This window comes from Pan paniscus, chromosome 8, assembly GCF_029289425.2.
Source record: "Pan paniscus chromosome 8, NHGRI_mPanPan1-v2.0_pri, whole genome shotgun sequence".
Classification (NCBI taxonomy): Eukaryota; Metazoa; Chordata; class Mammalia; order Primates; family Hominidae; genus Pan; species Pan paniscus.
The window spans coordinates 141,648,595-141,664,622 of NC_073257.2; the positions used below are offsets into that span (position 1 = coordinate 141,648,595).

General features: G+C 53.4%; 1 protein-coding gene across 3 annotated transcripts in view; it reads left to right on the forward strand.

Annotated features, from left to right (window-relative positions):
- Window positions 1-14,771, forward strand: part of MGMT (O-6-methylguanine-DNA methyltransferase) — a 306,952-nt gene extending 292,181 nt beyond the window's left edge. For all 3 annotated transcript variants that reach the window (XM_003816271.5, XM_063607584.1, XM_034931711.3), the window contains 2 exons: window positions 5,224-5,363; window positions 13,472-14,771. In XM_003816271.5, the coding sequence (XP_003816319.1) occupies window positions 5,224-5,363; window positions 13,472-13,681 (350 nt within the window). In that variant the 3' untranslated portion in view covers window positions 13,682-14,771. The remainder of the gene's footprint in view (window positions 1-5,223; window positions 5,364-13,471) is intronic.
- The last annotated feature ends 1,257 nt before the right edge of the window (window positions 14,772-16,028 follow it).

The window sequence follows — 16,028 nt, forward strand, 5'->3', positions numbered from 1 at the left end:
CCAGCCTTCAATATTTGTTCAATTTTCAAACCCTTTTCCGTCCTCTTAAGATCAGTTCTTTTGTGCACCACTCACCAGCCAGTTTGGGAACTGGCAGTGCCTAATTCTTACAGCAGTTCTCAAAGTCTGTGGTTTAGGGTCAGATACACATGTGCATAGGCGGGGAAGTAGACAGCTCACCCGAACAGGTGAGTCCAGAAATCTATCAACAGCTTTTTGGTTTGCTTCCATGAACTCCTTTTCCTCCACAATCTTTTTGGCACTTTTCAGTTCTCAGGGCTCCCTCTTCAGTCCCCTGGACAGACAGCTGGGGCTTTACCCCACTCCGCTAAACTCTTCCTATTAGTAAACCTCAATCTGGGTCCAAGCATCAGGAAGACAGAGGTAAAGAGCAAAGACATTTCGCCCACCTCTTAGGGGGAGCACACCTCTTCCCATCAGAAAGGGACCATCTCCCCCTCACTGCTTTGGGCTCCTGCGGCCCCTGTTGTCCCCCACACCACAGGATTGCTTAGGGAGGAGCTGAGGTTCAAGGGCTCAGAGATAACACCAAAAAGGGATGATTCCTCACTTGCCCTGAACATAGTTGTCTCAGCCCATTTTCTGCTGCTATAACAACACTGCCATCTAGGTAATTGATAAAGAACAGGAATTTATTGGGCTCACAGTTCTGGAGGCTGAGAAGTCCAAGAGCATGACGCCGGCATCTGCCGAGAGCCACCCCGTGGTGGAAGGCATTCCATGGCGAGGAAGCATGCCAGACAGGAGAAAAGGGGCCAGAGTCCCTCGATAACCAATTCCAGCAGTAACAGCATTCATCCATTCCTGAGGGAGGGGCCCTCATGACCTAATCACGTCTTAACACTGTCACAGTGGCAGTTGTTTCCAACACAGGAACACATTGAAACCCTAGCAGCAGGTGATGCTTTTCCTTCCTCAAAGTGGATTAGAGCCCCTAGGGGGCTCCCCAGCTGTGCCAGGCTTTGCCTCCAGGGCTCAGGCTGTAGTAAGTTCGGGCTGAGGACAACAGAGGGATAACCCAGGAAGCCCATTCATCTTTTCCATGGTACTTGAAATTCTTATCTTCTTTCCAAGGCTGCCAACTACCACTGACTCTTCTCAGCCCTCATGTAGCTGCTCTGTGCCTTCTGCCCAGGTTTTATAAAGACATTCAGTAGAAGAAACAAGTATAGAGTGCTTGCTTCATTTTATCTGGAACCAGAATCCCCCTTTCCCTCCATTTGTGTTTCAGGTTAGTTTATTCTGGCTGCTTTTGATGGCCAGGGAGCATTAGGTCAAATAGCTGTGACTCGTGCCAGGGACACCAGCTCCTGGGGATTCCCCTTCCAGGCCAGTGGCTGCTGCACAGGGATGTCCTGCAGGAGCTGAGGCCCTGCTCTTTCTTGCTCTCTGTTGCTCTTTGTTGGCCATGGCCACAGCACAGCTACTGAGATGCTCCGCAAGCATGGCCCGGCAGGTAGCACCTGTGTGTATGGGCCTGAGTATGCCCCTGCTAGCTGCAGCCTGGCTAAGGAAAAGTCCCAAAGCCTGGGCTGCTGAAGGATGCCCCTTCCCCCCAGGAAGCCACATGGACCTTGACAGGTCACCACCCACGGAGCTGTGATGGTTGAGGGAAAGGAGACTCCTCCTCAAGAACTTGGAAGCACAATGGCCTGCCTCCCAGGAAAGAGAGCCTCAGTGCTTGTCTGAGCCCTGATCTCAGAGAGGGCCAGCTGCCTGGCCAGCTCTGCTGTTGCCTGTGCTCTGAGCCTGGCCGTGTGCAGTGGACGCACAGGTGTGTTTGCTGAGGTGGCTCGTAGCAGATTATCACCGAGGAGAGATGGACACCCAGGACAAGGAAGTGATAAGTCTGAGCTCAGCGGTGGCAGAGCCAGGCTGGTCCCGGTTTGTGTCCTCCTGCCGTGCTCTGGTGTGTGTTGTCTTCCTTATTGGAGCTGGGTTTGGCTGAGTTGGTCCAGGTTCAGGTGTCAGGCCTGCTCAGAGCCTTGAGCTCCACTCCATGGTGTGGCATGAAAACACCTTGCATAAAAACCCAGTGTCTGTGACACAAAACGATTTCTCCCGTGACCAGCATGAGAAAAGGGCATCCAGACCCTTGGCGGAGGATGCACAATGCAGGCAGAGGGTTTAGAAAACAGTCTTCTCTGGGTGAGGCAGTTACGGTGCGCACATTTAAATAGCTGCCCGAGCCGAAATGAAAATAGCCAGGTCCTTCAGATGCAGAGACTCCAAGATGCAGGTCCTCTCCCTTGACCCCAGCCACGGAAGCCCAGCCCAAGGTACCCAGCACCACAGGACAGGCAGGCGGAAGGGCGAGTTTGGGAAGGAAACAAGGGAAGTGGAGGGGTAAGAGAGGAACATCTAGAATGTGGCGTTCGGAGGCCGTGTCACAGAGCCCCAAGGTCTCGGGGCTGCCCTCTGGGGAGGCCCATGGTGAAAGACAGAAGGCTGCTGGGTTTTTGTTTTGTTTTGTTTTTTGTTTTTTGAGGCGGAGTTTCGCTCTGTCGCCCAGGCTGGAGCGCAGTGGCACAATCTCAGCTCACTGCAACCTCTGCCTCCCGGGTTCAAGTGATTCTTCTGCCTCACCCTCCCGAGTAGCTGGGACTGCAGACGAGCACCACCACGCCCAGCTAATTTTTTTATTTTTAGTAGAGATGGGGTTTCACCATATTGGCCAGGATGGTCTTGAACTCCTGACCTCGTGATCCGCCCGCCTCGGCCTCCCAAAGTGCTGGGATTACAGGCGTGAGCCACCGCGCCTGGACCAGAAGGCTGCTGTTTTAATGGTTGCCCCTTTGGGCCACCTGAAGTGATTATTCCAGCTACTGAGGACTGATGTTGGTCACCTCAACCTCAAGAACTTCTATTTTCCACATGAGTTAATGTCTATGAGTGGATTTCACTCGATTATAGAATATGATGCTTAACAGCAAGGATTGCCCTTCTTCAAGAACGGGTGTCATTCAGCCATGTGATTCTGCACAGGCTAGGGTTCGAAGCACTGTGCTCTTTGAGAGCTGCTTCAACTAATTACTGCATTCGTTCGCTGCAGGGTGAAACAGAGTTTTCAGATACATTTGTAAAATCAGGTGCCTGATTGCTAAATACTACATTGTTTGAGCTATACTTCCTCCTATGTTGCCTGGTACGGACCAGTTAAGAAATGGTTTCCCATGAGAAACTGACAATGAAGCTGAACATGTTTGATAAACTCTGTGCTCATCTATGGACATATAATTGTTTTATTATACGATACTTTTACACTTGGAAAGAAAGGTGCACTGTAATTTGGCAGCAATTTGTCAGAGCAGCACTCAAGGCCGGCGCTCAGATGAGGCCCTTGGAACCGTGCCATTGTTTCTCGGAACTACTCTGTGCTCCGGTTAAGTTTGCACACACCTCCCTCGTTTCATTCCTACAAGTTTAGTAAAGTTCCAGGCCGTTCTCCCAGAACACCTAACGGAAAGCACGGAAAACAAAACCACCAACTCTGTGTTCGCCGAGGAAGGCAGGAAATTGGCCTCTGCTTCTTGCGGTATTGACGTGCTGCTTTCATTGTTTCTTTTCCAAGACAGCTGTCCCCGAAATCTCTTTACCTCCAAGTCAACAGCAGGCTACCTTGCTTTGCTTTGCTTTTTTTTAAAGTTAGGCATAACAACAACAGCAACCATAATAATGATTAACAGTTTGATTTCAAAACGTTTTCTGAAGAAATGACAGTAAACACAGTGCATTTGCCCAGGGAAATCCACCACCCCCCCAGCCATCAGCCGGTAATACAACTGCATGTGCTAATGAACCCAAAGCTGTTAATGTGGTTTCTTCAGTTAAATTGATTCATGAATTTTGAAGAGAACATTATCTAATGAATTTTCTTTGAATAGAAAGCAATTAAAAGGACAAATCAGTCTGATTAACCCCAAAGTCACCCTCCTGCCACAAATGGTGTACAGTTTGAAATTATATCATAAAAAACTAGAGCACATTTGCTATCTTTTTGCCCTCTACTAATCCATGTAAATTAATGAACAACAAAGTTAATTTCTTTGATGACCCTTTTCTAGTATCACCTGGATTATGCTGATGTTTAATTTGCTTAATGTTATAATAAAGACTAAACAGATTTTTTTCCCAGTGAAGTGATTATCGTTCCCTTCAGTTAAGAAGTGATTTTTATTATTTAACACACATGTAAGGGTGTGTTTCCTTTAAGAACCAAATCACACTTTGCCAGCTTGGCACCAAGTGTAATTAGTGTTCTTGTGGACACACTCAGAACATCGTTCCTGCCCGCGGAAGCCTTCCCTTTGTTGCTGCTATTCAGAAACTCCTGCCCCTGGAGGGGCTGGAGCCCCTGCGATGGAGGACATGGCTCTGTCTCCAGTGCTCCTGAGCTGCATGTCCCCCTTGGAAAGACAATAGATACTGATTCAGACAGGCCTTCTTCGCGTGCCCCAGTTTCTCTCCCGCCGACACCACTCCCAGGTAACAGTTCTGAAACCTGGAGGCAGAGGGAGAGAATGTTCTCCTGCAGTCACCTCCTCATTCCTGCAGCAGGATGCGGCACAAATGCAGTTGGATGTGGTTAGTCAATTAAAATGGGAATCAAGTCATTTTATTTTTGCAGCCCTATTCACTAAAGATGCCTGTAGCCAAGGTCACCGCCAGCCCCTGCGTACTGTGGTGTTTGGCACTCCGAGCAGTAGCTGGGGGAATCCTGCACACGGCTGGAGGTGGACAGCCAGCATAATATCGCAGCCTGGCCTGTGGCTGCTTTTGCCTTCTTTGTCCCAGTTGAAGTTGGAAATTAACCAGCAGTACAAAAGATTTCCAAGTAGGCGGGCAGGCAGGGACTTCTGTGCGTATTAATTGAGCCACGAGCTCACTTACACATGCCCAGTCGCTAGAAGAGTGGCACACGCAACCCCACGCGGAACACGGGAAGGTGGAAAGAAATTGCAAACCTGCGGTGCCAGCTCCAAGGATGCCTTCCAAGGGGCCAGCCTGCATGGTGGCCTGCCACATGCTCACGTCTCCTCGCCTGGTGACATGGTGGCAGCAGTGCATGGAGGCCGTGTTTTAATTGAGTATAACACCTCTATTTGTGTAGATGCGTTTCCTGTTTTGGGACTAGTGGCTATTTATATCAGAGCTGCTGAAGCCGTGTGTCCAAATAACATCATCCTGCATTCTTCCTTTCAGAGTCGTTCACCAGACAGGTGTTATGGAAGCTGCTGAAGGTTGTGAAATTCGGAGAAGTGATTTCTTACCAGCAATTAGCAGCCCTGGCAGGCAACCCCAAAGCCGCGCGAGCAGTGGGAGGAGCAATGAGAGGCAATCCTGTGAGTCCTCATGGCGCGGGCATGGCTGTGGGTGGCGGGTGCGTGCAGGTGGCAGGGTGTCATCTGATCCCACGTGTTTCCTCGGAAGGCAGGCTGTGCTGCTGGGGTGGGCAGAGGGGCGACATCTGTGATGGGGACCATTATGCCAGATGCCTCCAGAAGAGTCAAGGAGGCTACCCCAGCACTAGACTCCTGGAAGCTCCCCCGCCCTGGGAGCACATCTCCACTGCATGAGCTCCTGGTTGTCACAGTGAGCAGGAGAGGAGGGAGCCTGGAGGAGTGGCAAGCGGGCAGAGGGGGCCCCACCCTCTCACTCAGGAGGTGGAAGTATTGGGTGCCTGTTTTATGGCCCACACTCTTCTAGGTGCCCAGAGTACAGCAGCTAACAAAACAGACAAAAAGGTCTACCTGCGAGGTGCCTGCATCCTAGCAGGATGGCCAAGCAAGGGTGTACATCCAACCCCGTCTCTCTGTGGGCTGCACTCCCCCTGAGGCCCAGGGCTCCCTGGGTCCCAAGAGCTAAAGCACCACACGTGAGCACGCGAGGCAGGAGGCCTTGCAGCATGGGACGAGGGACCTGGACCACACGCACCTCGTGTCTCACCAGGGATGGCACCCTCCCCAGAGCCCTTCTGTGTCCTTGTCCTTCCCACGCGTCTGCAGTCAGATTTCACTAAACTCGAGGCTCCCAGGCTATGCAGCCTCAGGCCATGCTCCCCAGAGGACAAGGCCCAACCGGGACACAGCGTGGGTGGGGCAGCGTGGCCTCTGGTGCCCGGGGGCCACGTGGGTGCCCTTGCTCTCCCATCTCACAGCACCCAGGCCTGGCAGCTGGGCTGCGGGCCATCTGGCATGAGGTGGTAAGTCACAGCATGCCATGTGCGCCCGGCCAAGGCCACATGTGCCTGTGTGGGGTGGGCAGAAAGGGTACCCCGTCTGCGTGGCCTGTTGGGAGAACCCACACAACCTCGAGAGTGCCCCTGGAATATTCACCCAGTGATGGTGTGTGGTCACGTTGGCAGTGTCTTCTCCCGAAAGCTCTATGAAAGTTTCTAGCATGATGGAAGCATACCATCTGATCAGGGAGCACAAATATGATCACTCCATCATGGGATGGGAAATTACTAAATCAGATAGACCTCGCTTTTTGAAAAATTGCTGTGGCTTTACTGTCTATTTCCAAAACTACTTATATCCCTGCTCACAGGGGAGAGGCTGGCATGTTCACACCACAGCCTGCTGCTCCTGCTGCCCTCTGCAGCAGCCTGGGGGCAGAGCCTCCGTTTCTAGGAGATGACAGTTACGTAGGCTTTTGCACAAAACTGCATTGTTAGTCCTTAAAAAGCAACTCTGGTAGGTTTGTAGTGGATTGCATTGTCGTAATGTACACCCTAATCTAGGCGAGCTTTCTACCCTATTAAAATATCCCAAATATCCCAGGAGTGAGATACCACAGGGACAGCCACCATCCCCACCTCCTCCATCTCTTCCTGTCCTCAGTTTTGGTGACAGTGGCTGGTGGGCGCAGTTGGCCCTTCCTTTTGCACCTGTTGCACATTAATTGCAATGTCTTCAGCTACATTGTCATAAAACATCTGCACCATGCAGTAGGGATCTGATTTTTACGGCGCGTTGGGGGATATTTCCGAATCACATTTCTGAGGATGGTTTTTGACATTTCCCAATAAAACTTAACCTACATGCCCCTCTGGAAGGCTGCTGTCTTCTCCCCAGTTGTGAGTCAATTTTGAGGTGTTCAACCTGATGAAAAGGCAGCTCAGATGCTGTTGTGTTGTGGCTCCGTGTAGGGCCCATGAGAACTGTGGATGCGAATGGGGTTTTGGGGGTCCTCTTCCTGCATCAGTGCAGTGACTGTTTCAGGCAGTGTCTACTCTTTGTGCCCCCCCGAGGAGAGTAAGTCCTTGTCTTCTCCCCACTGAGGTGGATTCTGCTCCCTCCGTGCACACACATGAAGATGGGAGTGGTCCCGTCAGCGGGCGCCGACTCCGCTCGCTCCCTTGTACGTGCAGCTCCCCTTTTGCTGTAAGGACAAGCTCCACTAACTGACATGTGCAGCGTGGCAACACCCTCCCCCACCAGCCTTTCGTGATGCCAGCAGTTTCTCACTCTGCAGTGGAGATGCCGTCGCTGGTTAGCAATCCTGCTTGTGGCGATATTCGGAGACATTTATTGTTCTGCAAACCAGCGTGACTCTCTTCTCCTGCTATTAATCTCTATGAGTGTCTCTGTTCCAGTATGGCCTCAGTCACTGAAATGTATAAAGTAGTATCACATGGGGTGTAAAACCCTAATGTCTGTAAAGTCCGCACATCGGCACCCTGTCCCATGGCAAAGCCAAGACTGGAGGTGAGCACAGCATCAGTCAGGAGGGTTCTACAGGCACCAAGTCTCGCCCTTCTCGGCATCCACATGCCTCCTGTGCCGAGGGCAGCCAGGCGGTGGTGGCCTCCCGTGGCCTTTCTGTGGGCTCCACCGTGTGCAGTGACCTTCAACCTGAGGAGGGGGCTGCAGCAGGACCTGCGGCTACGGTACCCACAGACGCCTCAAATTATAGCACAGATATGCCAGAGATATTCCTGCAAGAAGCCTTCAGCTACGTAGTTTACTATGGTTCAGCTTGACAGCCTCCCAAGTTCCCATTAGAAACCTCATTAGAATGGGCTAGGAGGATGAAAAGGTGACCCAGGGACTTGCGAGAGGAAGGGCGCTGGCCAGCAGTGAGCCATGGCTGCTGTCAGTGTCCTCAGGAATGTTTCCCTTTGGCGCTGACAGCAGTGTCCCAGCCGGAAGGCTGCGCACATCCACTCCAGCCCAGACGGTGCGTCGCTGAGACTCGCTCATTGAAAACATCCCTTATATTCAGGCTGAATAGAGTGATTGTGCATTTAAGGGAGGAGAGTGAAAAATGGACTTGGAATGTTAGAAAACAGTCATAAAGCTCATTGTGCATTAATTCCTTAGGTGGCTTGCAATAAACAGGAGCACGTGCTGCTTCATATTACTGCATTTGCTGTCGGCATGGGTTTCTCTTCCCCAACCGGAGTAAGGGATGGCTTTTGCCATGCGGAGCTTTCCTCTATCCTAGGAGCTTGATTTCTCCAGAATCTTCCAGGAAGGACTCACCAGCCGGTGTAAGGTGGTTGGTCAGCATTCCTGGAAGGCTGTCTCCCCAACTCAGCGGGAGAGGATGGTCAGTTTCCCAGTATATTGAGTAGAAAACTCCTCACGACCCACCCCCTCCACAAAGCACCCTTCCTCTTCATCCTCAGACAGAATTTGCTAAATGCAGTTCAAAGGCAATCGATACATTGCACAGATAGTCTCCCCACCTTTTTCTAAACAAATGCATTCCTGAGGAGTTAGTTTATTCACGGATTGCCATGAGCGTTAATGACCCCCCGAGGCTTGTTCTGCCCGTCACCCAGATGGCTGCTGATAAAGACTTAGCATCATGTTCTAAGTGTCAGGGTTGTCAGTGGAGCTGAACCATTTGACCAGAAGAAAAAAACGCACAGGGAGCTATTGATTACAGCTTCTCGGTGTCACTTGTTCACCAGGATTTAGGTATTGATGAGGCTGCGAGTGAAAACAAGCTCTTTCCCTTGTGGGCTGCTGCCCAGAAGAACAAAGGCGAAGTTGGAAAAAATATTCAGCCGGTACCAGAATCAGAGGGATTCCATCATTGACTGAAAGGCCCCTTCATGTTATTTTTGTTGGAAACAAATCTATGGGTTTGGAAGTTTTATAGCGTTTGAGAAAGGGGCTGCATAAGTGATGGATTCGCGTATTGGATGAATTAGATTTCACAGCATGAAGATTTCAATGCAGCTGTGATATTATGAGCTTCTTGGTTATTGATAAAAATTACATTTTATGCAGCACATGCTTTAAAGGAGAGGGCATAGAGGGTACGGATCCTTTGAAAATGTCCTTAGGGCCCCAATAAATTTCAGCAGGTTTCATTATCTTAATAGTCTGAAACCTGCCACCAAAATTCACAGAAACAGAAGCAGCGTTCCCTATTTCTAACGGTAAAAATAGTGCCTATTTGGTAAGTCACCTCTTCCCCATCACAGCATGCTAAGGTGAGGACCGGTCACAGCTGTCGGGGTCATTGTTATTCCGTGCCGTCTGTCCTGGCCTCTGCATTGATGTACAGGAAGAGGGAGAGGGAGACATGTTTATTTTACTCATTTTTATAATTTCATAGCTCATTGAGAGGGAGAGAAGAAAAACCGAAGCTCTGCTGTGAAATCTGCTATTAGGTGGGAAAATTGAATTGGTGCCTAAATGTTTATAAAACTAGATTGAATTAAATGCCTACCTCTTTATCAGTCAAAAACGTGAATTGTGTATTATCTAATAATGCCCTCACAGCAATTATTAATGGGACTGTTGTATTTGATAAAAATCATCAATCAGGGTAAATATTCCATCCTGGAGATTTCCTGTGACTCCTTCTGGAAGACTGGGATTCTCAGCTGTTCCAGAACTTGGCAGTTACTACACCTCACTCTAGTAAACTCAACGTTAAAAACAGTCAGCCCTCCGCCACCTGCATGTTCCCATGTCATAGTCGTCAGAAGCCTCTTAGACTGCGTCATTGGTGCACGTTACCAAACTCATTGTCAAATCAGGATGAGCTGTGTGATGTGCCGGAAGCCAGAGTCCCACCTTGCAGCCATGTCATCTGCTGGCACCAGCTGTCACCCCACAAGGTCCCACCTCAACAGTCCACGTCAAGGAGGAGAAGTGTGGTGCGTGGAGCCATGCAGGACAGTGGTTAGAGCCCCTTCTTTGCCACTTAACAGCTTTATGAACTTGCGCACAAGACTCCATTCGGCCGGAGGCTGAGACAGGCCTGGTGGGGCCTGGCGGGGGTGATGGGGGCCATAGATGGGGTCGAAGATGCAGCAGCATCAGGCATGGGCACACCCGCTCCCAGGGGCTTAAGCACCTTTTCCAAGGGGGGCTGTGGCTGGGGCTTCCCCCACCTCCCTCTGGGACGTGTGTAGCTGGGCCCCACAGAGGGCCACACCCACCAGGTGAAATCTGTGGCAGGTGCCTGTGTGGCAGTGACACAAGCTGCCTGTGCCAAAAGCCTCAGGGGATGCAAAAGTAGGAATCACCTCCCCAGGAAGCAGAGGTGCCCAAGAAATAGAGCTTGGAGACGCTGGGCACACGCCCCCAGCTGCTTCCTCTAAAAGCTCACCTGACCAGTAGCTGGTTGCTTTGTCCAGTTCACTGGCTTTGGAGGGTGGAGCGTGGGGAAGCTGGGCATGGGCAGAAATCATTTCTCTGTTGAGCTGGGGATACGCTCAGCTGGAGAGAAAAAGAAGAGTGGAGTCGGAGTGATACCCGGGGATACCCGGAGTGATACCCGGGGGTAGCCTGGACATGCCCCAACCTTGGGATCCTGCAGGAATGGCTGTTTGTTCTCATCAGGGCAGGAAGCTGGGAGCAGGGCAGCCATGTGTGAGGGCCCGGGGAGAGGTCCCGGGTCTGCAGCATCCGTGTCTGGGCCATCTAGGGTGTGGGGATGAGTGGGCTGCCCTCCAGCTCAGGAGGAAGGGAGGAAGGGGGGCCAGGCAGTAAGCGATCGTTAGGCATCTCCCATGTGCCTTCCACGTGTCGTGCCAGCCGAGAACCTTCCAGAGCGAGCTTGGTGCCCTTCCCCATTCTTCTGGAGCCTGCCCTGGCTCCTGTGGTCGTGCTCATTGGCAGTTTACCTTCTTCACAGAGCAGCCACTGTGATGCTTTGCACGATGATGAGGCATGTCCCCCCACACGTCCCCCGAGATGTCCTGGCCCCTTAGTGGCTGCCCACCCATACACCTGCTCCCCAGGCGCCAGGAGCTAATTAGGGATGCAGGCTGTTGCCTGGGAGGCTCTCCAGCCAATTCTTTCTTTAGAAATCTGTGCAAGACTTCCCCACATGCTCCTGGGAGGCCATTCTGGAGCAGATCTTCACAGTAACCGCTTGTTGGGAAGCTTAAGCAAATGGCCCTGGAGCCCCCAGAGCCCCCAGAGTCCCCTGCGGTGGCCATGCAGGCTGTGTGGCCATCCCTGTCTGCCCAGGCAGAGGGGGACAACCAGAGAGATGCCCATATGTTACTGCCCTGTCTTTCACCTTTCTGAGCCAACTGAGAAATGGATAGCAGACCTCAAGATTTTAGCTTTATTAGGGTAAAAGCGAGATTGAAGGAAGGGGGTGGGGGGCCGGTGGCATGGCCATGGTGGCTTCCCAGTAATTCCCACAAGAATTACATTCGCCATCACTATCCCCTCTGGCTAAGCTCAGGCCTCCCCAGCCAAGGCAGGGGCTGACCATCTCAGAAGAGATCAGGGCGCCCCGAACCCTGGGGCAGGCAGGTCACCTGCAGGAGCCCTAACAGTGCTAAGCTGGGCATACCCCTCTCTTCCTCCCTTGTCGGTGGTCAGTGACTCATTCTCCCTTGTGGGTGTGAGAGTGGAGGAGGCCAGCACCCACATGGAAACCAGAGGCAGGGGCCACAGCACCTGCCCCCACCCACCACAGGTGGCTCTCAGAGCTTCAGCCGGACAGTGGACCCATGGAGCTCCTCCTGTCTACACAGCTCGGGCAACGCCAAAGGACCAAGGCAGAGTCTCCCTGAGGACTGCACTGAAGGAGGCGCCTGCCCCTCTGGAGGGAACGGATTCCCTTCCCCTGGTGGGACTGGCCATAAAGAAGCAGTTGGTAGGCAGGATCCGGGGCCTGTGTATGGCTGTGTGGTTGTGGTCCTCACTCTGGATCAGCCCCTATCAGCACAGGGCATCCTGAGTTTAGGTCAGCCACAGATCCGGATCGTGCGGGCTCCAGGCTAGGAAATAACGGGTTGGGCATTGCCGGAGGCCCCAGGATGCTGCCGCCAGAGCCCTGTGCCTGGGGGCATGGGAGTCATGTGGGAGGTACCGCCTGCAGCTTGGAGCTCTCTGGAGCCATGCCCTCACCCTTTCAAGGTGGTGCCAGCCCTGGCCTCATGTGCGGGATGAGGATGGCAGCATTTTGAGCAGTGGGTGAGTTTGGGTGAATGTGCAGATGGCACCTTGAGAGCCGTCGCTGCCTTGGGTCCCTGGGTGGAGCCCTTGGGACAGTCACTGCTTCCTCTTTGGTTGGGTGGGGGTGGTTTTCCCTGTGATGCAAGCTTGCTTTTTGAAGCCCCTCTGCTAGTTTAAGACAGATGTGTGCTCAGCGTCACTCTCGGGTGAACGGCTGGACGACAGCTCTGTCTCCCTGAGCTCCTGAGTTGGGAGGCTGCAGCAGCCGGTGGGAGGGCTGAGGGCAGGGAGGGGTACTGGGTCTGGGTACCTGCTGGGACCCAGTGGAGGAGCTGAGCGTGCCCTGCCCCCAGTGGGGGTGACCAGGGAGCTTCTCAGACCCCTACAGGCACCTCGAGACTACGGAGGGAGACACATCCCCACTCCTGGGCACAGCATGAGGCAGGGGTTGGCCAAGTCCTCCTGTCAAGGGCCAGAGAGTAAATATGTTAGGCTTGGCAAAGCAGCCACTGCCAGTATGGAGAAAAAGGCATGGCTGCGTTCCAGTAAAGCTTCATTTACAAAAGCAGGTGGTGGGCTGCGTGCGCCCACAGCCACAGTTGGCCGGCCATGGGCTGGAGGGGCCCGTGCAGGTATGGTCTTCTCTGATGCGTCCTGTGATGCCTGCGTGGTACCTGGGGAGTGTTTGAGAGCGTCACATACCACCAGAACTCGGAAACGTAGTTTTCAGTTTTGTAAGCGAACGTTGTAAATTACTCACCGGATGAAATTAAGTTTTCTCCTCCCAAATCGTGGCCTAAAGCGATTCTCTGAGGATGCCCCATGTCACCTCAGGACACTCGTCCCTCCCCCAGCCCGTGCCGAGACCCCCAGGGACTCAAGGGCCTCAGGGGAGGGGGAGTCCATGCTGAGACATAGCTGACGCCCACCCATGCCAACAGCCTGCCCCCGGCGCGGGCCCCTGCTTGGTGGGCCCAGGACTCCTGTCCATCAGGGCCTTGGCCTTGACCCCAAAGACCTCATTGTCCAGATCCCTGACTGACGGTGGCTGCCCCCCTGTCTTCCAGGTCCCCATCCTCATCCCGTGCCACAGAGTGGTCTGCAGCAGCGGAGCCGTGGGCAACTACTCCGGAGGACTGGCCGTGAAGGAATGGCTTCTGGCCCACGAAGGCCACCGGTTGGGGAAGCCAGGCTTGGGAGGGAGCTCAGGTCTGGCAGGGGCCTGGCTCAGGGGAGCGGGAGCTACCTCGGGCTCCCCACCTGCTGGCCGAAACTGAGTGTGTGCAGTAGGATGGATGTTTGAGCGACACACACGTGTAACACTGCATCGGACGCGGGGCGTGGAGGCACCGCTGTATTAAAGGAAGTGGCAGTGTCCTGGGAACAAGCGTGTCTGCCCTTTCTGTTTCCATATTTTACAGCAGGATGAGTTCAGACGCCCGCGGTCCTGCACACATTTGTTTCCTTCTCTAACGCTGCCCTTGCTCTATTTTTCATGTCCATTAAAACAGGCCAAGTGAGTGTGGAAGGCCTGGCTCATGTTGGGCCACAGCCCAGGATGGGGCAGTCTGGCACCCTCAGGCCACAGACGGCTGCCATAGCCGCTGTCCAGGGCCAGCTAAGGCCCGTCCCAGGCCGTCCACACTAGAAAGCTGGCCCTGCCCCATCCCCACCATGCCTCCCTTCCTGGCTGTGTCCATGGCTGTGATGGCATTCTCCACTCAACAGTTCCTAGCATCCCACACCCAGGTCTCACTGAAAGAAAGGGGAACAGGCCATGGCAGTCAGTGCTTACAGAGGTTTTCTAGCTTTGTTTCCTACCTGCCAAAAAGGCTAATGCAAGATGCATCCACTTACAGTCTGTATCAGGTGAATAGAAAATAACCATTTGCCAAGATTTGGAAAGACAGAGAGCTCTCTGGACACGGGTTCGATGGAGCTTGCACCTCTCTGAGAGCTGAAGTCAAGTCTCACCCTCTCTCCATACTCCCTGGCCTAGTGTGCTCTGGGCAGCAGGTAGGAAGGGACAGGGACCTCTCATCTCAGGGGCTGCCCCAAAGGGCCCTCAGGGACCATGGGCCTGTTAGGACCCCAGCACCCCAGTGTCGATCCTGGAAGTCAAAGGTCACGACTGTGGGGGGCCAGCTCATGTCACTGATGGCAGCAGGCAGGGTTTCCAGCATGGGCGGTGCGCTGCTGTCTGATACTTCATTATTGTGTTGTCATCCTAGCTGTATAATTAACTATATCCAAAAGCCGGAAGGGAAACCTGTAGCTCTGCATATGGAGAAATAAAACAGAGCATATGATGTATAGAGAAAATAAACTGCACCCAGCTGTGCACTAGAGCGCCATGTTCTTACCCAGCATTCCTTGCCACGGTGTGAACCACAGCAGGGAAGCTCGCATGGTTCTACACGTCACCGAGGCCTGGATGAAAATGTGGCCTCACGATGTGTATGGTTGGGACCCGCCTTCTATTTCATTTTATCTTAACACCAACAAAAGAAAACCGATTTCAGACTTTTTTCGCTGATTTATGATTTATCATATCCCTTTCTGGCATCAGCCAAAATCTCAGTTTTTCCTATGACATGAAGTGATGTGACTCTTACCCCATTGTCTTAACTCTTGGTATTTTTGAAGCAGGATAAGTCACACAGCGGGTCACGTAGACACGTGCTGTTTTGTGGGACAGGCCCTGGGCCTCCTTGCTCCTGGCAGGCCTCAGGTGCCGCACACCACGTCACCGTCAGGACTCGCAGGCTGTCTGGTCATTTTTGACGTTGCTGAAGGTGAGTGGGAAAAGCTGGGTGCACTCTGCCCCAAAGGTGGTGCCCTGTGTCCCCCACAGATGATGCCCCTCCCCAGTGATGGCCGGTCACCAGGCACGGCTTTCCCCTCTGCATGAACAGAACAGAAGCTTCTGGCTCTCCAAGGCAGCAGCTTGGGGCCTGGTGGCCCGGGTGTGCGAGCCGCGAGTGCTTTCCAACAGAGGGCACCAGAGCCGTGCGGTGTGCTGTGGAGACCCCAGCACCACTTCCCCTGCTGGAGGATGGATTTGAAGGAGGGTGGCTGGGCGGCACCCCGATGGCTCCCTGTGCTCCCTGAGACCCTGCAGGCCGCCCTCTGCAGCCACACCTGGACCGGCAGGCATGCACGCTGCAGGCAGGCTGCCTCCGCTGTTTGGGTCCCATGAACGACGGGAGCCTCCCAGTGAGATCTCCAGGTCTCTCATCAGGCACAGGCTCTGAGGGAGGGTCCTGGGGCCACATGACTGCAGCCAGCGAGGGCCGAGCCCCCAGAATCCAGGTCAGCTCCTGGTGGCAGGGGACCCGCCCGTCAAAGCCATCCAAGGTGAGCCAGCAAATCCGTGTGGCCTGGGAGCACAGGTGGGCCTGTTTGGGCCATGCCCTTGGTGCAGTACAAAACCACGTTCTGCTTCCTCTCCGAGGGTTTCCGCGGCCCTGTCAGAACAGGCTTGATAGATGCCCCGAGGTTCCCTCTGACAGCCGCAGCAGCAGGGCTCAAACCGGCGGGGCCGTGTACCGCTCCAAGGACAAGCTCTGCCGAGGCCGACATGAAAAGCCAGCACGCGGGTCGCCTAGAGCCGCTCTGCCTCCA